This window comes from Pleurodeles waltl, chromosome 2_1 (assembly GCF_031143425.1).
Source record: "Pleurodeles waltl isolate 20211129_DDA chromosome 2_1, aPleWal1.hap1.20221129, whole genome shotgun sequence".
NCBI lineage: Eukaryota > Metazoa > Chordata > Amphibia > Caudata > Salamandridae > Pleurodeles > Pleurodeles waltl.
The window spans coordinates 824502700-824530115 of NC_090438.1; the positions used below are offsets into that span (position 1 = coordinate 824502700).

The 27416-nt window shown below is 43.4% G+C and overlaps 1 protein-coding gene across 1 annotated transcript in view; it reads left to right on the forward strand.

The window, feature by feature from the left end:
- CDKAL1 (CDK5 regulatory subunit associated protein 1 like 1) overlaps nt 1-27416 on the forward strand; it is a 1931537-nt gene that overhangs the window by 331483 nt on the left and 1572638 nt on the right. The window contains exon 4 of the mRNA XM_069218767.1: nt 14553-14637. Within this exon, the coding sequence (XP_069074868.1) occupies nt 14553-14637 (85 nt within the window). The remainder of the gene's footprint in view (nt 1-14552; nt 14638-27416) is intronic.

Genomic DNA, 27416 nt, shown 5'->3' on the forward strand with positions numbered 1-27416 from the left:
TGACTAAAACCATAAACAATGACCGGTTTGGCCAGGCTCCACAGACCAGACAAAGAAACAATATGAAACCGGGGCAGCTCTTTCGCTATGGCGAAGGAGCGTCACCCCACTGGCTGAGCCAGCAGTGCTTTTCTGCTTCTGGCATAGCCAGCAGTGGAGGGAGAGGCAGGGCTAGGCCATGGGAGGTGGGAGGGAGAGGGGAGAGTGCGCCTAATTGCTCATGTGTGCTTGGCTGGCTGTCTCAGGCAGGCCAAGCACACATTTGCATTTAGGTTTCTCCAGCCTGGCTGGGTTTATCAGCCGGGCTGGAGAAACTGCACAGAACTCAGGGCTGAGTTTAGCATGAAAGCAGCGCCAGGATTGCTGGGGGAGCCTTAGCTGGTGTCCCAGCAGTGAATGCTGGGATACCACAAGAGAAGCAATGAGTGAGGTGGCAGGGACGGTGGCAAGGTAAGGGTGTTTCAAATATATATATATATATATATATATATATATATATAATATATATATATTATATATATATATAATATATATATAATATTTCACCTCATCTCCACCCCTTCCCTTGAGTTATGCGGCAGCCACCCCTGTGAAGGGCCGTAATAAAGTTTAAAAGTGTCTTTATTAAAGTGGTGCATTGATGCGTTGCTAAACTAGTCTGGCCCTGGTGTATTGTTGGTTTAAGCTACAGTGAACTATGTACCACCTATGGACTGTTTGTCCTCCACCGATAAATAAGTTTGAATTTAATTTGTACCAAAATGATCCCTGAATGCCCAAACAGCAGGATACGAAAAAAATCATCACCAGTCAACTCATACGTTTTCTTGGCTCTTAGCTTGCTGTAGAAGAAAAAGAACACGGTTTTCCAATTGGTTTTGGCCCCTGTATGAAAAACAAATCAACGCTGCTGTCAAAGTGCTTCAAATTGAAGCACTTGAAAGTTGAACTAAGGAGAAGACCAAATTTGCTATGGTCTTGAACAGCAGAAACTTTTGAGCAGTACCATAGACTTTATTTAACCCCAGTTGCGGCTCAAGCGAAGCAGAAGGGGTGGCAGGTGGGATGGGGGTGGATGGGGAAATTTAATTTAAAATAATAAACATTTTTTTTTTTTTTAAATCCTTACCTTACTGCTGCAAACTGCTCCGCTCCTCCGTCTCCTTGCTGTAGCCAGGGCGTTCCCAGGCAGACTGTGAGCCTGTGCAGGCTCTCTGGGCTGGAGAGAGCACTGTGTGCATATGTGTTGCCCGGCCCGAGACGGCCGGCCAAACACAAATGTGCTCTGAGGGGGGGAGTGCTGTGCACTCCCCCCTTATTGCTCGTCACCCCAGTGGCCCACCCCTTTCTCTAAAAAAACGATAAGCACAGTTTATTATATTCTTTTCGGGAAAGGTTTGCCACTGCTGCTGGTGGGGTGGGGAGAGACGATCCTATGCCTTTATGGAGGAACTATCCCTGTTTAACCCTGAAGGCTGATGACTTGACCTTAGACGAAAAACAAGACTACCATGGGGCTCATCCATTTTGTGAAACTGTGCTTTTTCCTAAAGAACAGTCCTATTTTTATTCTAGAGTTATCTCATTGAATATTAAATAAATTGTTAATTTCTTGTTTTGTCAAGTTCATAAAGAAGTAGTAGTTCTCCAACCTCTCAACTTACATGAACAATTCCTTATTTTAATTCCTGAATATGAAGGGCCAACTGCACCTGTATTTTTATTGGCCCATCATTCTGTTCTTACAGTACCTTTTATTTCTTATTTTACAGTTCTCCTGGTTCTTGTTCGTGGATGTTCAAGCTTCGTTTACTAACTAGAGATTTGGATCTGCTGGAGGTTAGGTCCGCTGATTGGAAATCGGCTTGCATTACATGTGGTTCTACATACCGGTGTCAATGTGCATTACCCACAAACTTTTCTCTGGCTGTCCGTTATATATATATATATATATATATATATATATATATATATATATATATATATATATATAAATTTGCGTGTCGTCAAAACAAAAAAAATATTATATATATATATATATATATATATATAATATATTTTTTTTTTTTTTTTGACGAATATATATATATATATTTTTTTTTTTTTGTTTTTTGTTTTGACGACACGCAAATTTACTGCTAGAGCAGGACAGGAGAGTAATGTTCAGAAACTGCATTTCTTTAATCATTTAAGTTCAAAAGTGTGTGCGAAGTCCGGAAAAATGCAGATTTCTTTTGAGGTCTGATATTGACCCATTACGTTGTGTTATTCACATTTTTCTCGTGCTGTGGCGGCGATCTGCTTTTTCACAAGGAGCACATCTAAACACAAACGAGTTCCCTTCTGTGCCTCGGACTACTGTGTCAATGTGTTTTGTTTTATACCGAAAACATATTTTTGTTTTTAATTTTTTTTTTTTTTTGGCAGTGAAGTTTTATAAAATGAGAAAACAAAGCAAGCACTGACAAAAGCCAGAATGCTGGCAGCCAATGCCAGACATATTGACTCTGTAAATGCGTGTTTGTGTAATGTGTTTGAGAAAGCATGTTTAGCGTCCATGTTTCATAGCTAATGTAAACACGGAATATAGCACAATTTACACCACTATCTGAGCTTTTCTTTGGTAAAATATCCTCGTATATTTCTAGTTGCACAAAAGGGACATTTAAACATATGTACACATACGTGAAGTACCATGTTGAAACAGGTGTGCTTTGTAACAGAGTTTGTAACCTACAAGTCCATGTACATACAAATCCTGGAAAGCTACCAGAGCTATCTTACCCAAATCATCACAGCCTGACAGAATTACATTTCTCAGAACTGCACTGTCTCTTGTAGTCTTTCACCCAACAGTAGTGCCTCTGGTGGGACCACCAGGAACTTTCTATGACTACATACGAAAAAATGTACCTATTTAGTTACATTAGAGCAGTGGTTCCCAACCTTTTGACTCCTGAGGACACCCACTGAATCACTACTGGAAGGCAGGGACTCCCAAGCAATTTGTATGATTAAATTTCATATATTAAAACCATAATTCGCGAATGATACACAAACAAGTACACACCAAACAAATTCTCCATTTACTAAAGACATTTCAACTTTGGTGGTATAAACCGCCTACCACTGCGGCGACTGCCGCCAAAGGACCGTCACCACAGCTACTAGCCATCTGCTATATTATGACCACAGCCGGATTTCCGCCACGAGATGTGCGGAAATCCGGGTTTGGCCATGCCGGCGGATGGCGGTAAGGTGGCGCTGCTACCACCATCAGTGTCACGCCAGTAGACCGCCTTCGTCAGCCGTATTATGACCCATAATACGGCCTGGCGGTGTTCTGCTGGGGGTGCACTGCTGCCCTCCCTGGATCTAGGTAAGTCGGGTCTCCAACAGGGGAGGGAGGTGGGGGTGTTGTGTGTGAGAATGTATGTGTGCATGAATGTGAGTGTGCATGTACGGACATGTGAGTGCGTGTATGTAGTGAAATGTAAATTTGTGTCTGTGTATGTTTGGAAGTGTGTGCGGCTGTGTGTGTGAATGGATGTATGTATGAGTGTAAGCATGTGGGAATGAGTGTGTGTGTGTGTGTGTGTGAAGGGGGGCGTGAATGTAGGGGGTTTGGAGAGGTGGGGGTAACTGGAGAGAAAGGGGGGGGGAGTAAGACCCCTATCAGTGACAGAGAAGGGATTCCCTGTCACTGATATGGCTTACCGCCATGGTTTTCGTGGCGTTACGAATGCCATGAAAACCATGGCGGTAGGCGTGGTCATAATCCCACAGGCGGTACAATGGCAACCAACCTGCCAATGTCATAATATGGCAGTAAGTACCACCAGCCTGTTGGCGGTACTTAACGCCACAATATCGCCGGTCGTAATGTCCCCCATAATTATTTTATATTGAAAAAATATGCAATAAATAAATAAGTAATTAATGGGAAGGTTGGCGCTGCATCTCACTGCCTAACTTATCAATGTTTGGTTTTACTTCAGAAAGTTGAATCTTCGGGTCAGGTTCTACATTACTCAAGCGATTTCTGTTTTTATTTTTTAGATACATCAGATCTGAGAAGGCTTTTTCATATAAATATGTGTTGGGGAAAGTTAATAAAACCAAAAGGGCCTCTCAACTCTCCAAAGCCTCTGTGTCATATGTAATTCATTTGTTTTATAGCACCTCTCATACCAGTGTAGGGTGTCGGGCACTTTACAGGGGACTACAAGGTGTATCGTTCACATGACATCCACACTGGTAGGCATTTTCTAAGAGTGCTTGGTCTGGAGAAGAACAAACACGGGATTCAGAACATAACACAGTGGTTAGCGTTGACTTTAATAATAAGAGTATTTCTATGCAAGCTAACTTTTTTAGCAGCATGAGGAAAATGAAAGACTGGGGATAAAAAACATAACTTTCTAACTTGTAGCATGCAGCTCTTTGGCAGTTCATAGTTTACTGTGCTAGATTATGATTGTAATTTATGAACTTCACAGTAGCAAAATAATCTCTGTGACAAAAGCAGTAACCCACTGTGCTATGCAGATAAAATACTGTTCTTTGCATGATACATATTCTTTGCAGCAGACCTATTAACCATCTGCGCTACCTCAGATGAGTCAAAACTGGCATTTGACAAAACTCCTATCACTCTCCAACAGGTACATTAATCAGTAGAGTTATCTTGACACATTTATTTTTGCCCAAAAGCTGCTGGATGTACAAGGAACTTTGCTGTGCTATTAAAGCAGCTGTACAGAGGAAGTAATAAATATAAAAAACATGCACATGTTTCTGTCAGAGGCCCTAGCTGGTGAAATGCCTTCTTGCTGGCCCAGGCCTGCTGACAACCTGGCAACGTGTCACGGACCACAGGTTGGGAACCGCTGCCTTAGAGCACGACTTAGTTACTTTAGATAACTGTAGCTGCTGAATTTCTCTGGTTCTGTGTGTAAAATCTTAACCTGACTAGTACGCCCCTGCAACTTTTTTTTTTTTTTTGTGTGTGAGTTTCAATGCTATTTCCTATCTACAAAAGTCCCTCTAACCTGGGTGTGTGATTAGGTGTGTGAGTGGTTGTGTGGGTGTTTTAATGTATGTAAGAGTGTTTGTGTGACTGGCTGTGTGGCTATGTGGGAGTATGAATGGATGCGTGTGGTTTTGCGGCTTTGTGTGTGGGTATATGTATTTATTTCCCTTCAAGTTGGGGTCTGGACCCAAGATCCACCCAAATCCAACTGGATCCTGGTGGATCCATGGATCCTCGTGCACCAAAAAAAAAGTTATTTGGACAATTTCTTGCCCATGAGGGGTCCCTCACAGTCCCATGGGGTCAGGGTGCCCCTATCCTGACACCTTCTATCACTTCAAAAATTGTATTCTTCACGCTGGAACGGAGTCCCGGTGAAGAAAATGGCAGCCAAATCTTTCCTCTCAGGTTGTGGCCAGCCAATCATGGCATTCATGGCATTGCTGTTGGCAAGTTGATCCACCCTGACTACAGCAGATCCGCTTCTCTAGGTATACTTGAATACTTTTCTTTAATAACTCCACAACTACTGAACAGATTTACACTAAATCACAAAAAGATCTTTCTGTGCTGTAATCTAGCTTTCTGTCAAATTTGGTATAGTTCCGTCCATCAGTTTGGGCTGTTGTCGTGTCTAAAATCCCTATGGGAAATTGCATTGGATAAATGTGTTTTGCTCCCTCTTTTTCATTGCCCCCACTTGACGAATCACCCCGAAACGTTCAGATATGTGTTGGCTCCCTGGAACACACTATGAGTCAGGACTGGGAAATGGGCTCCCCAGGGTCGTTTAAGGATTTGGGGGGGAAAGGGCGGCTGCATGTTCTCTCCCTTATATTTAAATAATGCCCTGTTGGATGGGTTTCCCTAGCCCATAGGAGGCTCGAGGAGTGAGACTACCTGACCCACACAGGGGGGGGCAGAAAAGGCCTTCCAAAAAAATGCCCCCCCTGGGAGTGACCCTTGCCCAAGGGGTCGCTCCCTTATGCCAATTTCTAATAGAAAAATAAATCCCTGGTGTCTAGTGGGCTTTTCAAAAGCAGGATTGCTTGCAATCCAGCTTTTGAAACGCTCAGAGAGACTTCAAAGGGAAGGAAATTCCTTTCCTTCCCTTTGAATCCTCTCTGGCCTCCTCCACGTGATTGAAAGAGAAATGCAAAGCATTTCTCTTTGGACAGCTTCCAGCGCGATGGTGGAGGCCCTCTGTGATTGTCAGTGCGCGATGCACGCTGATGTCACGGGGGTGGGGGGGGGTGTCGGGGTGGAAGGGGAAGGTACCTTGGACGAGATCACCTCGTCCAAGGCACCGTAGGGGTTAAAGAAACGTTATAGTTAGGTGAAAATGTCAGGGACAGTGTAACGTCTGAAACTCAGAATAATGCTGACATTCACCAGTTAATATTATCTGTAGTAACTTTAACTCATGCCCTCGCCATGCACAGCTAATTATCCCACATTTTACATCATGTCCAGGACTTTTATTTCACAGCGCAGTGGGATTGTGATAGTTTGTCTTGATTCATCTGACTGACCACAGTTGGACTATACCACCTGATTGCAAGTGTCTGTAAAAAGACGGCTCAGGACTAGACCTTCAGATGTCATTTTGTGACACAGAGTACTATGAAAATCTTACAATGGAAATGATCACGATTTTTTGTTTGGAAGGGAAGTGCTATTTCAGAAAGAATATGACTGATTGATATTAAACATGAAGACATTACACAATGTCATACTCTCATTTCCAAAACCCTAAAGCAGCATTTGAAGAAAAGAGCTGTTACTGTTTTTCTACTGCAGCCACTGTCTCAGCCTTTGCCTTTCTTCACTTCACCATCACTCTTCAAACCCAGCATTCATCTTCCACTTAATCTTTCGGCCCTCCCTATATCACAACACTGTCTTCTTTCTAAATCCTTCACTGTCCCATCTCTTCACAATCCCTGCATTCCCTTCACTGCCCTTTCTCTAAGTCTCATATGGCATTTGCTGAATATTTAGCTTATCCAGAATAAATACTGTTTATAAAGCAAATCCCTTTACAACCTCCAGGAGTAAGCCATAGCTGCTTAATAATACCACTTTTGAGTCATGTTTATAAGCTGAGCAACTCCACTATCCAAATGTAATGAAAAAGTCTTAAGCCCTATAACAGCCGTGGTAAAGCTCAGTCTCTACCACGGATAGTGTCCTACTGCCACTTGAGACTAAGAAGAGGTCTCTCTGTCAAATTATCTTTTTCCCAGGACGTGAAAATATTGGGGAGCTTAGAAAGTACAGGGAGGGCAGAAAATAGAACTGGATGTTTTAACGATTGAATTATGATACTTAATATCTAAACTTGGTTGAACACCTTCTCCTAAATATGCTTAAAATAAGCACTATTTTAAAGTGTTTGGTCCACAGCACAGTGACAAGCCATTTTGAAGGGTAGTCCCTTGGCTTCCATACATCCAACAGGAAGAAGGCAGAAACAAAAGCTTTTTAAATGCTCCCTAGCATATGTAGTAATCCTAAAGAGGTACCTGACACTGAAAACCAATTCAGCAACCTTGGCACTCTTTTATGAGAAAAGCAACCTTTAGATGATCGTTGTGAGGAGTGGCCTAATGAAGCATGCCACCTTTCTGTGTGATAGATTAAAGTAATAGAAGTTAAGTGTGATCATTAGTGGGGAACGGGGGATTCGTGAGTTCATGCAGATGTTTGATGGGTTATCAAATGAGCTGGTTGCAGGAATATCACTTTCCGAAAAGGTGAGTTTGTGATCTTTAAAATGAGTTGTGACTGATTTGCAGAATACATTGACATTAAGGCTAACCTCCATGTGGTTGTGCTCGGAGAGAAACCGCATGCAGAGGATTGAAAGGAAAGAGGTGACCATCAGATGTTTTCAGTTCTAATCAACTATTAATGCCGGATTTTAAGAAAGTAGGGCACATTTTTGGAGCTACTGTGCAATCTGAGGCTACAAGACTGTAAAAAATAAAAAAAAATTGCATGTGAAGACCGTGCTAAATTAGGTATGGCCGATAGGCAGTAGATTCAGATGAAGTGTCTGTTCATTGCTAGGCTGCCACTAGACTACCACTTCAGCAAGGAGAGATGATCAGCACAGGGTTTGAAAGGGTGAGGTAAACATTGAAAGGAGAGACTGCAAATGCTGGAGTGGATGTTTACTGACGTTCATCCTCAAGCGTGACTCAGTGTTAAGTATCTAGCATAGTGACATTGATTTAAGATGCTTCTGGTTTGACATGGCGCAAGACTGAGTGTAAGGACAGCTTACCAGACAGTGAAAGTGTATTGCATGCATTCCTCTGGGTGGAGATCCAGACACTGAGATGAGAGTTCTTCTTTTAAATTCAATGAAGACTTTGTTAGCAAAAGTCTGCCGTAAGCACTGCCCTTTGTTAGATCGGATGGGTAGCGATGGGAGTGCATATTCTGTTGTGGGAGATCAAGGGGACTCTCTAGGTGAGGCCCAGACTTTTGTCTAACTAATCCTTGTTCTCTGGGGCAACTAGCTCCATAGCCTCATTGCTCAACAGAGCAAGAACCTTCTGCCGCAGAATATTCACACATTCTTCTATTTTAGCCATATGCCTACCTAAATCGTCATTGCATCTGCACTTTTCCACAAATCGGTCTATATATGGATTGAGAAATTCTGGGAGGAATGTGTGGCGCAGTGTAATTACGCTTTCTAATTTTTAATACTTGCGAGAGCTCTCCATTAGTACCAAACCTTGCAATAGGATGGTGTTGAGATGAAAGTCTCCTTCATGGCTTTGCAAGGTTTTGACATTCTGCCCTGTGACCATTTTCTGGATTACACTGAGCTTTCCTCCAGTGAACTCAACAATCAAGGGAGCACAATTTGAGGTGCACCAGGTTTTGTCATCATGAGAGCTGTGATCTAATACCACGAAGTCAACCACAGGGTGCCTGATATTTGAATGAGCACAGTTGGTGACCACTCATCTCAAGAAATTATGTGACTAGCAGTGGTAACTTTATGATGACAGTTCAGGGGCTCAGGACTTTTAACCTGTACCCTGTGGGGAGTCTGGGTAACGGTGCTCCCCAGTAAAGGCCAGTCTACCTTGCCTAGATCATTTCTGGGACGGCACATTGAATATATGCCTGTGTGTATGTGATCTGTGGTTCCCAGATGGATTGGTGAATAGTGGGGTCCATATAGGTCCTGTGCTTGAGATGGTTGTCAAAATGGATTGATCCATCTTAAACGTACTAGCCTGCACATCATTTTTCCTTTCTCCTTTCCTGACGTGTTCTTTGTGGTTAGAAGAGGTCTCCGCCCATTCCTTTTGTACTGAATTGAATAGGTTTCTCTTGCCCAAAGAGAACACTGGGCTAAACCACATCACACCACACCACACTGGCAACAATACATCAGATCACACCAAACAAGTATATACATATAGCACAACACTAAACACTGAGTGCAATATTGTTCAAACATGTAACAGCATATCAGATACAGTTGACATTGCCACACACGTGCATGATCACAAGCACCATGCCGAACCTTAAAATGCCATCCTTGCAACTCAATTCAATCTACATCGCTACAGTACAGAGCACAAACACCATATCTTTGGCCTTGTCATAGTTGTCCACATAGATTAATAGTATTTACGTACGCTGTAAAAAGCTTTGCTACTAACACAAGCTTCCAAACCTATCACGCCAGTCACCACCACATGACTCGGAATGACTGAACACCACACCTCACAACCCCATACTATACCAAACCTACCAGTGCACGTTACCAATCACCTATCAAGCTGCTACTGGACACCATATCACATGAGACTAAACTCCAGACAGAATCCTAACACCACCAATCTCCTCGTAGCTCTTGGCCATAGCCTTCATCACTCATCACATTGTACCCTTTTAGGACCTAAGGCTGTGGACTTAGGGGTCACTGCACCTGGGGTACCTACAGCTCAGAACACCTGGGGGACCCTAGGCTTTGCAGACTGGGTGACCTTGGGATTGGTACACCCGGGTGACATTGGTATCTCCTCTCAGTGGTCCCATTGCTCAGTACCCCCGGGGACATGGGGCTTAGTACCCCTGGGGGACCTTGGTCTAGATATCCCTGGGGTCTTACTGCTTGGTACCCCCAGAGGACCTAAGGTTTACTACCCCCACGGCATCTAGTGCTGGGTACCCACTTCTCTCTTCCCCTGGGAAGCCTAGGGATCAGTACTCTGGGGGGACCCTCTACTCCATTCCCCCATGGAACCTATGGTTTGACACCTCTGAGGGACCTCTAATCAGTACCCTCAGGGCCATAAGGTTTGGTATTCCTGGAGGACCTACTACTCTGTTCTCCCTAGGGGTCTAGGTCCCAGTACCTCTGTGGGACCCCAGGCTTGTTACACCCTATGCGCCTAACGCTTGAAACCACTGGGGACGTAATGTTTGCTACTCCTGATGCACCTTGGGTGTGGGTATCCTTGGGGAGATCTACTACTCTGTACCCCAGGGAACATTGGGCTCATTACCCTTTGGGCATGTAAGATTCAGTACCCCGGCAGAACCTAAGGTTAGGTATTCTCGGGGACCCACTGCTTGGTATCCCTGAGGGACCCACTGCTTGATATCACTGGGGACCCAATGTTTGGTATATCTGGGGGACCTAAGGTTTGGTACCCCTAGGGGACTAATTAATCTGTATCCTGAGGGACCTAGGGTTCAGTTTACAGGATCCACTACTCAGTACCCTATGGGACTTAAGGTTCTGTACCCTGGGGACCCTCTACTCTGTATCTCTGATGACCTAAGGTTCGGTGCCCCTGGGGGACACCCAATGCAGTACCCTTTTTGCGACCCACAGTTCGATACCTTTGGGGAGGGGGGGGGGGGGGGGTCCCCAGTGCTCGGTATCTTTGGGAGATTACTACTCTACCCCTGGGGGACCTAGGGACCGCTTCCCCAGGGGACCCACTATTCAGTACCACCAGGGCACTGACTAGCTTCCCCTGAGGGACCTAAAGTTCTGTACCCTAATGTTCAGTTCACTCAGGGCACCTAGGGCTCAGTACCCCCTGGCGGACCTACTACTCTACCCCCAGAGAACGTAGGGATCGATACCATGGTAGACCTAAGGCTCAGTATGGTGGGAGTGGGGGACATAGGGCTCTGTACCATGGAGGACCCTAGGGCTTGGCACCCTGGGGGACCTAGGTCTCACTACACCCCCTTCAAGGGATTTAAGGTTCGGTATCCCTGGTGGGCCTACTACTCGTTATGAGTGAAGAGGTCTCACTAAGCATTAAGTCTCAAATAAGGTGATCTTAACTTCTTTGGCACGGACTGCCAAGTACTGCAGTGTTGGATATCTAAACGCATGTTAACCCAAGTTCTTGCACAGATATTTCGATGCTGTTTTGTGATCTGGATCATGACAATCTATTCTCTGCACCTAGTGTGTGTAGACAGCCTTTAACATACAACACAGTGTGCGTGACCAGAACACTATATGGAAAGGTGGTGGGGTGTGTAGGGGCACTTCATTCTCTGGGGCAGCCTTTGGTTTCCAGCGAACGTCTACAATTCCTTTCCAGGTCTCTTGTAGTACTGGGGCCATTCTTTTATTTTTTATGGATACGTTGCTTTTAGGACTCCTCTATGTTGCTTTTAGGGCTCCTAGATGTAGATGTAGATGCAGATTAAGAAAGTCATTCCCAGTTGAGACTCCGCTCTCCCTTTGCAGAATTGCTTCACGTTAAGCAGGTGTCCTTAGTACCATTTTTCAGCTTGCCAGATACCTTGGTGGAAATTCCATTTGTATTTGAGAGTTGGTTACGTAGTTTAGTATTTATTACTAATGTTCTCTGAGGTCGAATTAACTTTTAGAGCGTATCTGTGCCATGGTGTCACATCTTTAAAGCCATTTATTAACAAATTGGCTTATTTTTATGTTCTGGAAATGTATTTAGAGTTGGTGTTTGGCTTGACAGTTAACTTACTATTGCTCTAGGGCGATTGGACTCACTTCACTATTGATTTTCATTCCAGGCTTTCCTTTTGAGTTTACCATGCAATAGTATCCTCATCTTTGCTCTTACATAGATTTAGGAAAGGTAGTGAAGTGTTTAGATGCTGCCACTTTGTTTCGTGCCTTGCTGCTTACTCTAACGTAAGTCGTCTCTGGTGATCTGAGTTTAAAAGTGCATCTAAAAAGTAGCCCTCGTGATGGGATATCAAGCTTTGTAAAATGTACCATGCAACCAGTTTTACTCCGATCTGTCTGTCCTGTTCTTCCACTGGAGTGGATTCCAATTATTTGTTGACCACACCCGGGCAGTTGTAATTGCAGTGCAGGGTAATAATGTTGGCTTACTCTAGAATTTAAGGTCGAATAGAGTGATGAACGATGCTGTACTACATGTAGAGATCAAGAGACCTAACGCCCAAGCACAGGTGACTTTTGGCGCCAGCTTACCATGCCTGTTGCCTCATCGCCATGATAGAAAGCGAGGACATGCATTTCGACTAGTTAGAATAGCATTCCCATAATCCCTACGACCTTGAGTCATCTGTCACCCTGAACCCTGTGACCTTCTGGTTTTTGTTGATCTCTGCATTTTGTCGTGTTGCTCAACCATGCTAGCCTTCGATGAGATTCAATAGAATAAGTTAGTCAGACACTCATCTAGATATTGATTCATCTTAGTACAAATCACAGTATACAGTCAGTATATATTATTGACAATTTATCATTCTTCAATGCTCTTGATAGAGTTTGCTTTAATGATCATTTATCCTTATAATATCATCAGTACTTCTAAATTGATTCAAATGGTACTTTTATCTGTTATTCTTTGTATTTCCTCATTGTCCATATATAGGCCCACATGGCCTCCACAGTCATCCTTCTAATTGTGAAAAGTTCATCAAAATTCTTTAGATATTCGTGTTAAATTCCAACATGTGTATTTTTCATTAAATCTTCACATTATATCACCCATTATAATTTCTACATATTGAAATGATTAACAAAACAACCACTTGATAGCACCAATTATTTATAATTTATTATAGAATTCACTGGAGGGAATAGAACACAATTAATTATCACAAAAAATCGACAATAATATTGATATCATTTGAGTGATATTCACTGAGCACCGTATGGGAGAATATATTGGTAACATTGAAAAGTTGTTTCATTATGTTTTATGTTATATATCATCAGAGCCCTGATGAAGTCTAATGGGTGATTTCCCAGACGAAACACGTGTTGGCTGGTTTGACAGACTCAAGGGTCATATCATGTGAAAATTTAACAATGAGGAAATAAAAGGAATAACAAATAAAAGAACCATTTGAAACAATTTAGAAGTATTGATGATAATATAAGGATAAATGAACATTAAAGCGAACTCGATCAAGAGGATTGAAGAATGATTGTCATTAATATATACTGACTGTGTACTGCGAATTGTACTAAGATGAATCAATAGCTAGATGAGTGCCTGACATTAACCTAATATATTTACCAGTGATTTTGGTTGCTGGTATACAGGATCTTTTTGGGGGTATTTCAGCCTGTTCAGTCCACCTTTTAGGCTAATGAACTAGTGAATCAAGGGCAGGAGGTGCCATTATACTCTGTGAAAACCTCCCTTAATATAACAATAGAGATTCAAAAGAAGTCTTTTTTTTCAGGACTCCATATACCGAGAATGCATTGTTAGATGTTTGTATACACAAAGTACCCAGAAGATCGTCTTACACTTAAGATGCATTCAGATGCGCTCTGTACCACACAAAACAGAGAAGTAAAAAAGAGTGATATATAAAATGACTCCGCCGCACTCTTTGACTGTGTGCCCAATTAGAAGCAACCCTTTGATTGGAGGAGCCTAATAACAAGAGTTACTGGGCTCAACGGAATTATGAGGTCCGCCGAAATACCGTGGGAACTCTTCCCCCCCGCCTCCCCCCCTTTGAACTTTAAGCTATTCAAAACAGCAAAGAACTGAGGGGAATAACCAGGAGTTTCTCGGTAAATTGGGCCCGAAGTATCCGATTCACCCTGTACTTCTCCATTTCTCTGTGGAACCTCAGTGTTTCATCAGACTGCTCGCTATCTATCTCTGCACCCCGTGAGTTATTGGGGCCCCTTGTAATGTTGGTAATAATGAGTGCGGAATTATCGGTTCTGTTCAGGTCACTCATAATGCCGACCTAAAACATTAATTTCTTTTGCAGATAAATGTGTATGCTGTTAAAACAGATTAAAATATTTTCTAACAGGTGCCTTTTGCGGTCCTGCCCCTTTTAGATTGATGAGGAAATTTGGCATCTCACATTTTTAACCGAAAAATAGGAACAACTATCGACTTGGCTACGGAGTTTAATTCAGAGCGTTCAATCCTAGAAACAGATCAGAAAACCCAGTTTGCTTAGGGTGTTAAAATACGGCCTAGCCGGTACCTTTTTCATTAATACCTACATTCTCGTTTCCTCTTTTCAGAGAACCCTGCGCTGGCGGACTTGTGGCTGCTGAACAGCTGCACTGTGAAGAGCCCGGCGGAAGACCACTTCAGGAACTCCATCAAGTAAGTCGGGTTCTTTTAAGCGGCGGAGCCCAGGACATGTATCAGTTTAATGGTTTGGGCGTGAATGTTTTCTGGATATGGCACAGTCCAGCTGCAGGAGCTTGATTTTTATGATGCAGCCTACATGACTTCGATCCGATCTGAAACTGCACTTCCAGCATTAAATCTGTGATTTGTGCCATCAATTTCGTTTGATTAGTTCAATGCATATCGACTCCAAGTATGCCATCCGGCATAATCCCTTCATTCAGTCTATTGTGCGGTGTGGGTGACAGGAGATTCAATGGCCACTGCCGTAAAGGCGAGCATGTGCAGTCCTAATATGACGAGTGTTACTTTTCTAATTGTATGCCATCAACCTGTCTTCCCTGGAAGCCGCGAGAAAGCAGGGTGATGGGAAATCCCGACCGGTGAGTGTAGCGCAAGAGAACAGATGTGAAGTAGAAGTTTAACCAGCATTGCCAAAGCCATTAGGTCTCGCCTTTCGGATCTTCCGGCTTTGCCAGTGCTTTTTAGTGATGCTGAACAGTATTGGTAAAAAAGCAGTTTTTGTGCGGTTTTCTTTAGGGTCAGCAAAACAAATATGGCAGACGCAGTAGCTCTTGTCAGTCGTGCCATTCTGTAGGCGTACACGTCTTTTTATTTTTTATTGACTGATCAAAGAGGACGGGCACCACGTGGATCAGTTAATAAAAATAAGAAATTGTAAGTGTGCTAAAATGTTTTTTAGTGGAGCATCTGCAATTTGCTGCCTACTCCCCCCTCAAAATATATGTGTGTGTGTGTGTGTATATATATATATATGTTTTTTTTTTTTTAAACATACATGGGGGGCGGGCAGCGGAGGAGTGGGTGATTGGAGCAGGTTGGGGGAAAGCAAGTGTGGGTGGGGGCACAAGGGAGAGAGCAGCACAGGGATGGAGCAGAGAGCTTTTAAGGGAGACAGCAACATGGGGCTCAAGGAAGCACATGGATGAGAGAGCTAAGTGCGGGGTCGATAGAAACATGAGGAAGACAGCTGAAAAACACATGCACTCTCATGGAGTATTTAAACAAAAAGAAAAATGTAGCGGAAGGATACAGGACACAAGTGAAGAGGCTATGTTCCAAAAGAGATACAATTACAAGACCAGCAAGGCAAGCTATCAAATAAGAAGCAAGACAATGAGTGTAGCACTAAGGCCCATCAGTGATAACTAACGGGCAAGCTTTAAGCCCACTCTAAGATTGCGATAAACTGACAATGGGTCTTTTGTGTCAGACAGATTGCACTGCCCAGTAAACTCGACCTTTGAATTGAAACTGAAGGGGATTACGAAGTTGTATTGTTTTGCTCTGTGTTGGAATAATCTTCAGATGTTCCTTTCATGCTGGATTGAAACTACAACAGCTCCCCTCTTCAAATGTCCTTCCTCGCCAACTCTCAGAAAACTCTGTGCCTGTATTATAATTCCAGTACAGTATTATACCGCCCGTTTGTCAGGTTTGTTTTTATGCCGCTCTTGTCTGTCTCCAAGGAGCAGACTTCCACTGTTTCTTCTCCTATAGTCTAACCTTCCATGCTGAGGTGTCCCTTTCTAAAACCAACAAGCCTGATGTTCAGGCACCATGATATAAAGTAGCTCTTTTAGTACTGTGCTGGAGAGGCTGCCTTCCTCTATTCTGCTCCACCCACATCTGATCTCTCATTGTGGACCACAGCAGCACATTCTGGGAACGACCCTAAGTACTCTCACCCCTGTCTATCTCATCCTTATGGTCTTGCCCATTTCTCTGTTCTCAAACCCTCCTCTTTCCGACCACATTACTCTCACCACCAGTATGTATCCGCCTCTCCCTTTGTAGCCAGGTTACTCTCTCATCTTCGAGGTTTCCCACCTCTCTACATGCCTCCCCGCATCCTCCTTTGTCCACCAGCAGCCATGTGCTGGAGCAGTGAATGCTGCCTTCGGTTTGGCACGCGATCTGTACCATGTTTGATGACCATCTTGCACTTCTTGCCCCTTGGATATTTATTCTTTCAGACATTTCTTGGGGTGAGATTCCCTTGGAAAGGTACCTTTATATACTAATAAGTTTTGATTGCATTGTCACTGTGCTATTGAGCTTCAATGTTTGCTGTGTTGCACGTATTTTCTTTATATACTATTGTATGGCAATATATAAAGTAGCCTTTAAATGCTATAAAGTTTAACACTGTGTTACGTGCCTACGAATCATTCATCAGTGTTCTGCAAAGACTTTCACTTACAATGCAAACTACTGCGAAAACCTATCTACTTAACAGTGTGCGAAGTGTGCATAGAGAATTATGTGAACTTTTGTGAAAATCGCATGAAACTGCGTGAAAAGCAAATCCATCATTTAGCACTACATGTTACCTCGGAATGTGTCCTTGCTGCAGTGTTCAATACAAAGACGCACTTCGTTCTAAAAAATAGTGTGCAGAAACATATTTGTTATGAAGAACAGCCACCCCCTGTCTGGTTGTTCTCATTATTCCCGCACTCCTGCTACGGGGGGGTGTCAGGATGTTTTTGCGAATTTTGCACAAACATAACACGCAATTTCTAAAATTACACTCACTGTGCCTCTTGATGTAAATTTTACTGGGGCCTACAAATAATATACCATTTGAGTGGTGCTGTTAAAAATGCGTTGGTGTGATGTGAAGGTAAACCCTCCGAGCCCCGGTCCCCTTTCAGAGGACTGCCTCAGCTACTGCCGGAGTACGTGACCTCTGAGTCCCTCCCCACACCGAAAGCAGACGTGACGCGGCCTGAGTCACAAATGCTTCTGTGTAACTGCCGAGCTATGTGTCAGTATTTTGCTTGTATTCGGAGGAAAGGTGAACGCGGTTGGATGTCACCAGACACAGCCACAGGTCCGAGTGTGTGGAGCTCACCAGTCTTCCCTGGCCTAGTTTGTGCTTGAAGCTGGACTTCAGCATTGGGGTTACTGTTCTGATAAGAAACGACCACCCACTGCACAGCCGCATATTTTACTGGAAAGCGTAGTGTACGTTTTTGACATGTAGGGGTTCAAAGCAACTTGAATTTCGCTGCAACGGGCACTCTTGAATGCTAGCACTCCTTCCGCCAAATACTTCATCCACAACAAAAGAGTGTGGTCGGCGATGGAAACACACCGCATGGTGAGGTCGTGTTTCGCAGTGGTGACTCCAAGCCGTTTTATGCCTGTGCAGTGGAAAAGTTGCCCCTGCTTTGTGACGTCCCACTTGCAGGGTTCCCCGAACACATCCAAACATTGCGGCGGGAGAATAAACAGACAGTTGGATTGGTCAGCATTGTGTGTTTCTGGATTTCTGGTGTAAATAGATCAGCAAGCACTCCTTAATTACGGATGCGTTTCACCCTCTCCGATAACAAGCACATGGATGTTTCTGAAATGTATTTTTGGTGGAGCACATGCGCGATTAAGTCCCTGAAATCCTATTTGGCAGTGGACTCACTTAGCTGTTATCCAGCAGCTGGCATGGGGCGGGAGAGGAGGGGAGGAGAGGGCAGAGGGGAGAGGGCTGACTGGAGCATTGCCATACACACGCTCTGAGCAGATCCGCTTCTTCTGTTTCTGGAGCAGAAAACCAGTCGTTCATAGGAAGGTGGGGGGTAACTAAGAGCTCCCATGCGCAGGTCACCGGGTCCATGCCTGCAGGGGCTTGGCCAAACGCGAAGCAGGGCGCGCTGCCCGGAACAGCGAGCTTCCCAGCTCTGGCAGGCGTTGTGCCTTTAAGGCTGGGTGGGCAGAGCAGGGAGAGTACTCTACTAGGCTGGGGCGTGTATATTGCCACTATACCACCACCACCTCCTTAGTATACCGTCAAACCTGAAGAAGACTGGTAGTATATAATAATGGGGGTGGGGCGGGGGGTCTGAGATCTTGGTGTAGATTAATATAATACCAAATGTTTGTTTGTTCTACTGAAGGATAGGCGCCCCTCAAATTTGGTTTCAATAAGTTTGATAAATCAGTGGTGGTGTAGCTTGCCCAAAGACCAACGAAGGTTGTTGTCATGGTACAAATGCTTCCTGTTCCTGTCTCTTGTTTTTACTAGATATTGTTCTATCTAGACCATGGTAATGGATGGCCGATATGACATTGAGCCATAGGTTGCTGTACCACTTAGAAAAAAATATTTTGGGGGGGAATTTGGAATAGTGCAGATGTAGATAAACACTATAGGATAGCTGAAACACGTCGACCTATCATAGACAGTGGGGAGGTATCGTAATAAATACAATACTCCTCAGACCTACCACGCTTTTGACTTTGGTTGAGCAAGGAATCCTAATAGTGTTTTTGTCTCAGTTTTATTCCCCCATAACTTCCCCAGCCAAGAAAAAAATCATATAAAATCATAGGATGAGCCAGCCTAGCACCATTCGGAGCTGGCGAAAGAGCATTACAATGAAGCATGCCCCTAGTATCTGTAAGAGGTTGTATCCTTTTTTTTAACCTAAATAATTTTTACTAAATAGTTTTTCAAAGATCCACAATCCAGCATTTAAATTAAAGGAACAGTTGGTGCTGTACCAATCAGATATCAGATCCATTATTAGTGACTACCAGTCTTTTTTAGGTCAATAGTAATAATTTTTTCTGCCATGCTAGTGAAATTGTTATAAAACAAGAGATCTTACATTACACTAGTCATGAGAAGTGCATTGGCGTAGAATGCAGCGACAGTGCTGTTGTGTAGAGTTCATTAGCATAGTATTGTTGTGTAGAGTGCATAGGTGTAGAGTGCAGTGGAGTAAAGTAGTTTGTTTCAGAGTAGAGTGAAGTTGCATATAGTTGAGTGCTGCATGCTAGAATACAGTTGCCTAGAGTGGCATAGAGTGCAATGACGTAGACTGCAGTGGCATGGAGTGCAGTGGTGCAGAGTTGATTAGAGTGACACAGTAGATTGGCAAAGAGTGCAGGGGCATAGAGTTGAGTATCACAGAGCAAAGTGCATTGGTGTACAATGTATTGTCATAGAGTGCAGTGGTGTAGGGTAGAGTGTCGAAGAGTGCCCTGGCATAGCGTAGACTTGCACAGAGTAGAGAGGCGTAGCGTGGAGTGATGCAGAGTGGAGTACAGTGGTGTATGGTGGAGTGGTGCAGCATAGAGAGGAGTGGTGTAAAGTAGAGTAATCGTGTGGTAGCACACTGCCATTATAGGCGACACATTTTCAATTGTAATGACCGTTACATTTGCACAGACACAGTTTTACTAATAAAACTGTACAGTGCACAGATAAACATGTGTGGAAATTGCATCACTTAGTGTAATGATTTGTTTTGATCATATTAAGATATTTGTTTCCAACACATTTCAGAAATAAAAAAGTACTTCATTTGTGTGTTCCTAGTTCTCATGTATTCTGAAATACTTACACTGTTCATTTAAATGTTGTGTGCTAGAAGAAAACTCTTTCCTACCCCAGGTATCCCACAAAATTGTCACATAAATACTTTCACTTTGAAGTCTGAGTAAAAAAAAAAAAAAAAAAAAAGTAAACAATTACCCTTGGAAGACAGCACCTAACATTTGACCTCTGTCTTTGAATGCGCAGCAAATGTGACATGATGAGAACAAGATTTAAAAGCCTATTAACAGAAATCAATTTCACAGAAGAATACAGAAAACACGGTTTGGTCAACGGGAGGGATAAACTGCTTTGTTTGCTTTAGGCTCTCCATGTTCAATCAAATGGAAAGCCAAAAAGTGTGGGTTACAACCCACAAATCCAATGGTAATCAACAAGTGAAATGCATTAATAGGTCAACTTTCTGAAAGTCCTTAAGACGTCTGAAGGAAACCACACAGCTGCGTTGTCTGATAGGCTGCGCTCTAAAAAGGGAACATAATAGGTATGAGTGAAGGCAAAGTAGGCAGGTTGGAGGCTCAGAAAAGGTCTACTTTAACAAGAACTTGCATTTCACGTAAATATTAAACAAGAGCCCTCGAAGGCAGCACCTGACATTTGACCTCTGTCTTTTAATGCACAGCAAATGTGACCAGATAAGAACAAGATTTACTGGCCTGTGTACAGAAAGGGAGCAAACTCGAAAATATACTTTAAATAAGTTTTGGGCAAGTGAAGGTGCAAACTCAGGCTGGACAGTCTAAAACAAATAAAGCCAGCAAATGGAAAGCAAGAACACATGAGTTACAAACCAGAAAGCCAATGGTAAGCAATGGGCGGAATGCATTCCTAGCTCAGCTTTCTGAATTGTCTCCAAGATTTCGTTAGCAGACCGGACAGCTTTGCTGTCTAATAGGCTGCGACCTAAATAGGGTGCCCAGGATAAATCCAGCTCTAAAGAAATATAGAAGTAGAGCCTTGCTTTTTTTTGCATGTTTTAGGAGGTGATTCAAAAAAGTATGGGATGGAGAAAACAGCTTTTTTTTTTTTTAAAGATAGACACATTTGTTAATGATACCGGTTCCCCCTATCACTGAATATGCAATTGTGTAAGGAGAGTTATTATACTCTGCTGACTGCACAGGACTCTCATAAGCCTAGAATCCTAGCAGTGCCTGGTCATCAGACCATGCTCTGTTTTTGATGAAATAATCAGGTGCCGTTGTATTTTGCATGAAGTGTAACAATCAGATAGGCTTATCTGTATTGAGTTTTGGAAAGCAGCAGAGATGAAAACCACAAGAGCTCTTGCTCGCCAGCAAATGTTGAATAATTGACCAGGGTTGTTCTTGATGTACTAGTAATATTGCGTAACCTGTGGATAAAAACAAGTGTTCCTGTTTTAGAAATCTTCAGCAAGCAACTTAATAGATTTTAGTGGAGGAGGTGTGGCATGCATGTGGGTGACAGAGGTTAGTGTGCATTGACTAGGAGCCGGAGATAAGGAAGGAACATGAGAACGAGTGAAAGGTGTGGCTGTGGAGTGAGGAGAAGAGGCTTTAAAATGTTCTAAATAGAAAGGTTGCATTCAGCGCCAGGATACCCTTGTGTGTGATAATATGCTTTAACAAATACATATAACATCTTCCTGTTGCATCTGAGAATGCACAGTTCTGGATGTTGAACTGAGGAGAAAGAGTGTGGCCTTAGGAAATGGTGGGAAGGACAGATTTCCTAATAACCCAGTGCAAGGAACATGTTTTTTGTAATATGAAGTGGAATTAAGTGAGTGGCCGCTGTAATCAATAACTTGGGTCAGGCATGCGTAGGACCTATGTACCAGTTGACCAAGTAGGATGTGTGGAACATTTGCTAATCGGAAAAAGGATGTGAGTTCGCGAGTGCAAATGATCCCAACACTGATTCAGTGCATAGATTAGTTGGTAGAGGAGATCGTTGATGATGGACATATTGTCTCTTGTATGTGGTAGAGATCAAAGAGGGGGGCTGCAGGTATTGGATGTGTGCATTAGGTGAGTGCCAGTGGATAGGAACACTACACACTTGGTCCCGGGGCAGGTGTAAGGAGCACGCAGGAACCCAACTGGGACAGTATCCAAGGAAAGAAAAGCAACTAACCTGTTGATGGTAGCTCAGGATGCACGGTGTGGGTCAGATTTAGGGCTAAATGTATGAAATAGTAGCAAGGGTTAGGGAGTGACTTGGGTGTTGGAGGATGAGAAGGAACATATAGTTGACAGTGCGCTGCGGAGCACCAACAGGAACATATGCACAGTTTGGTGTTTGAGATCAAGACACGTTTGAAGAGCAGGAGGAGTTTTTAGAGGCGTATTTGTTTAGTTGGATGGAAAGGAGATTGCTATGTAGTTGTGTTGGGCTTAACAGAGGTTTTTAAGAATGGTGTGGGCATGCAAAGTTCGTGCAAACGGACCTTCCTTCTAGGGCTGTTTCTCAAGTCCAGAACCAGGAAATGGGACAGGATAGCTTTCTCCTCTCTCTGCCTTCTTGGTAGCTTCATTCTCCTGCCAGAGGTAAAGTGTTGAAATGCTTCAGTATTTAGCTTTTGGACATAAATGGGTGAGGTTTATATGAAGCCTCAGAAATGACTGGTTGCTGTATTGTCACAGTTGGGCTGTGTGTTGTTAAAATATCTGTTTATGCTTAAAAATATTTTCTGAAATAACTACCCTCTTACCCACCCTTAGATTTTCTTTAACTGCACCTGCAGAATACGTCTCTTTTAAGTTCGAAATGCACTTGTGCTCTGTTTTTGAGTTGTAATTTCAGCTATAAATACACCTCCACAACAAGAGAGATTGCCATTACTGTACTTGTTCCTGTGGTAGGTGAAGGAAATAGCTGCTCTTCAGGGTCGAACTTGGACAGAATATAGGCCTGGGTACCAAAATAAAAGGGCCCCCATTAGAAAATTGGATAGGTTAAATTTTGGCTCATGTTTGCAGATTGATGCAATTTTTAACTTATGAAGGCACACAATACATGTGTGTTTCCAGATATAGAAGACTGCATGGATTTGAACTTGATTCAGACAATGTTTTTTTCAGTACCGGACAAATCAACAGTAAATACCAGGTCCAGCAGACCATAAAACAGACCTACAAACAGCGAAAAAACTGCCCACACACATACCGGTCAGATCAGCCCTTCAGGCACTGCCTAATTTTCCTATAGGCTTTTCTTATCATAGCGCTCATGTGCCAGTTAAAAACGTACAGTATTGTGGTGTCTTGCTTGGAAAGGATTTGTTCTTCATCAAGTGAATGCCTACACTAGAAATGCATTCTGTGCCTTGTGCCCTGTTCTTTCTCCTCCCCCAACAAATTGCTCCTAAACGCTTTGAAGTGTCCTCTTACTTTGATTACTATAATAGTCTGAACATGAGCCTCTCAAAGAAGTCACTTGGCAAATTACACAGGGTCGTGAACAATCGCGCTTATTTTAGGCATAAGACAACCTAATCCGTTTGAGCCTTCATTGACATCACTCCATTGTTTTCCAATGATGGACAGAACACAACTCTAGGCAATTTACATAATTTACAATCACACAATTGCTTTAATCAGGGCTATCTTGCTAAAGTATTCAACCCCACCTCTATTAAGCCTTCCAGGCGTTTAAGCTCTCCGACCATCAACCATCTAGTTTTAGGCTTGCACAGACTGGAGTTGGTGGAAGATTACAAAACTCGAGGAATTTCCAGACATCTTGAAAGCTCACCTTCTACTTGGACTAAGGCCAGGTGCATTGAGCACGGCTAGGTGTTTCAATATTCCCCCATTTACACTTCTATCCCTACTTACCTTCCATTGTGTGATGACTGGCACCTGTATGGGCACCAGATCCCCAAACTAAGTTGTTCCACAGTAGTGCAAGGGCTAACCAAGTACTATGAAGGGGTCATTGCTGATCCGAGCTCCGACACACTTGCATTGTCTCCAGTTGTGTACAGTGTGTTAACAGTGGATGTGAAGTAACTCTTGACACTGTTATAGGCTATGTGCGCCTGTTGTTTCCTTACCCCTATGCTGTAATGCATCATAAGTACTGTATGTGGTGCTTTGCTTAGAATGCAAATTTAGTTTACTGCGGACACCAACATACGCACAATCACCGTTCACACCCTAACTTACTAGCACCTTCCCGATTTTCTCCAAAGATGTAAATTGGTGATTGAAACCCTATTTTTAAGGGTTCCAGTCTCTTTATAATTTTTCTAATCTTGAGCCTACTAGCTATCAGGAAAGGGGCATCATTGTCTTAGCAGTTCCTAGGCTTAAAAGCTATCCTGCTATTATTGAGCCAAACATTTTTAGTAAAACGAAAACGGGTCTAAACTACGTTTGTGGCTTTTTCTTGTTCTAGCAATACCTCGGCCCCGGCAGCTCCATCGATGAGCAAGGAGCAGGCTCAGTGCTGTCTGGCTTCAATTTCTTTTGTACAGCTATTAGAAGTCTCTAAATTGGTAACTAAATTGGTAACTAAATAGCGTCTTAACTGAATTTACGACAATTCTACGTTCGGTCAAGTCATCCTGCCCTGTGTGTGCAGAACAAACCCTCTTTCAGAGAGTGTGACGCTCATCTTGGCTACACAATTGTGGAGCTTTCTTGAAATGTACAAATTGCACCCTCCGTCCTTCTCCGACCTTTTGCAAAATTGTATTAAGATTTCTGTTCTTAAATATTTTGCTTCTTATTCCAAATGACACCTGCCTTTTTTACTTGCCAGTGAGTGCATATTTGCTTTGGGAAGTCCAGATTTCAACTCACCACGGAAATGTATTTGCAACAATTTGCTTCAGTAGGGAGAACAAGACAAATAATACATTTGAAGTCCTACAGTTGCCCTGTACTACACAGGTAGTCATGGATGACGATTGTCAAAATGTTACCAGCGTGGACAGGTGTATGGCTATAAGCTACATGGTTCAAACTGTCATGTGTACACCAGTAAACAGCACACTATGGGGGTGATTATGAGTTTGGTGGACGGAAAAGGCCGTCCGCCAAACTCCCACGGTCAGGTTACCGCTGGCCCCATTGATAGTTTCGCGCTGGGGAGTTTCTGCCCACTGGCCCAGCGGGAAACGGCCTACAACATTGATGCCAGCTCATCATAGAGCCGGCAGCAATGCTGTAGTGCGTAGGGTGAAGGCCTAGTGCATGGGCAGTGAAGGCCCCCCCCCCCAGAGCACCCTGCCCCCAGTCTCCACCAGCCTTTACATGTCAGGGCTACCGCCATGTAATCGCTGGCGGAGAAGGGACCCTTAATCCCAAAGGTGTACTGCTCTGGCGGATTAGGACCACCAGCACTGCCAGACTGACAGTCGTGATCTGGCAGTGCTGGCGGTCCAACAGTGGCACGGCCGCCAAGTTCATAATGTGGCTACAGGACGGCCACATTAACGGCGGTCCGCCCTCCACTGCAACTTTGGGGGTCTCAGACTGCCAGGGTCATAATGATGCCCTATATGTTTTGGCCTTAATGAAGGAAAAGACCAGGTAACACATAAAACATTGTGTTTTGAGCAAGAATCCATTCAAACCGAACCAACAAAAATACTTGCGCCCTTGCCCATGTATAAACTCATGACCGATGTTGCTTACGTCTGCTGGCCGGTGGCGGACAGAGGAGCAAATCTGGACTCTTGTAAATACATGGGAATGAGTAGATTTATAATAAATAAAGCAACTCGGCCTCTTTATCATGATGGGTGTCAGCTGTTCGATAATCTCTCTCACGCCACCTGGATCTAACGCAAGCTGTGTAATAAATAAACTTGGAACATATTTCATCCAAAAAGAGTATCACCGTGAACTATTATGTCGCAAGTATAGTATTAGTAGTATTATTCTTATAATAGGTTTTCAAGGGCCCTCGCATCCCTCAAGGACTACTGATGGAAATGCAGTGTAACAAAAGGCCCCTTAAAGAGGGCCTTGCTTAGCTCTGTCTTGTTTTGTAGATTCTGCAGAAACCTTTGGAACAGAAGCAGCGAGCAGGTAGCCCTCGCATTACAACTCAGATAATGGATTGGTACACGCTGTTCCTAGACCGAAGAACAGACCTTGGCAGACGGTCTTCCAAAACGTACATAATGACATGCATGGCAGAAACCATGTCATGCACTCACCCTGTAAGCAAACCTTTAGAGCAGTGTGTACTGTTTGCTGTTTTCTTTCTCCGAATTGGATCTCTTACTTTTTTTAATGAACTGATGTGTTTTGGGTTGCTGGAACAAAATGCTCTGTCTAAAATAAAACTGCATTCTGTTATCATTTGCGTTAACCCTTTCCTTCCTGCAGCAGATGTTAGCCTAATACCAGTACTGGAAACAAATATTTAAAACACTACTCCAGACAGGATAATTTAAGGTGAAATGCATTTTATTTAATATGGGCTGTAGTGAGGCATTGATATTGGCGACCTGGAACTAATAAAATGTACTTATTTTGGTACACAGTAAAATAACTAATCTATGGGAGATGTGGCAGCTCAACACTAGTCCAAGGGCAGTTGACCAGTACCAAGGATCAGAAACACTTTCATGAGACCAAGGGACAGGCTGGAGCTACTGGGCCTAGCTGTGGTAGTTGAGGCCTTTTACTCCTGGGGCACGACTTACTATAGTTCCTGAGTAACTGCCCCAAATACTACCCGTTCAGCTGTTGACTGTGAGTGGTAGTGAAGGTCGAGCAGTCCAAGGCTTCTCTGGGGGAGGTTGATGCAAGCTATACAGACAAATTACTCAAAGCATGCTCAGCAATCTCAATAAATGAATGTCCAGACAGATACTTGCTTTTATGGAAAAATAAGTATTTATACACAAACACAAAGTGAAATATGGCACAATTAATATACAGAATCTTTGTAAGGCTGGTACTCTAGCGTTCTTTGGGCAAGTCTTTCAGTCTTGCTTCACTGTCTAAGGAAAGTGGTTATTCTCAATTCACATAAGGTTATTGTAACGGTTAGGCCCCGCAAGAAAGTACAAATCTTACAAGTGCCAGGATGGCTTCTTAAAAGTCAAATCATTCCAGTGCCATAGAGCTTGCAGTCAGAGCATGTTCCCCCAGAGGCTCAATGGCCTTGCAACCAGTTTTACTCGCTCTCTTCGAGGTGCGATTTGGCAGGCCTAGGAGTGTGTAAGTGTCCTGTTGGGGAGCACAAGTGTGGATGCTGCAGGTGACCATAATGCTCCTTCCATTGTGTGGTAAGTGTTCCCGAGTTTGGCAGCCGGTATTGAGTGCTCCTGGTTTCAGGTGATTGAATCGATGCTCTTCTTCCACTGGTCACAACATGCTAAACTGCTCTGTTGTATGCTGCTCCAGGGTGACAATCCTTATCTTCACCATGGCCCCCTCCC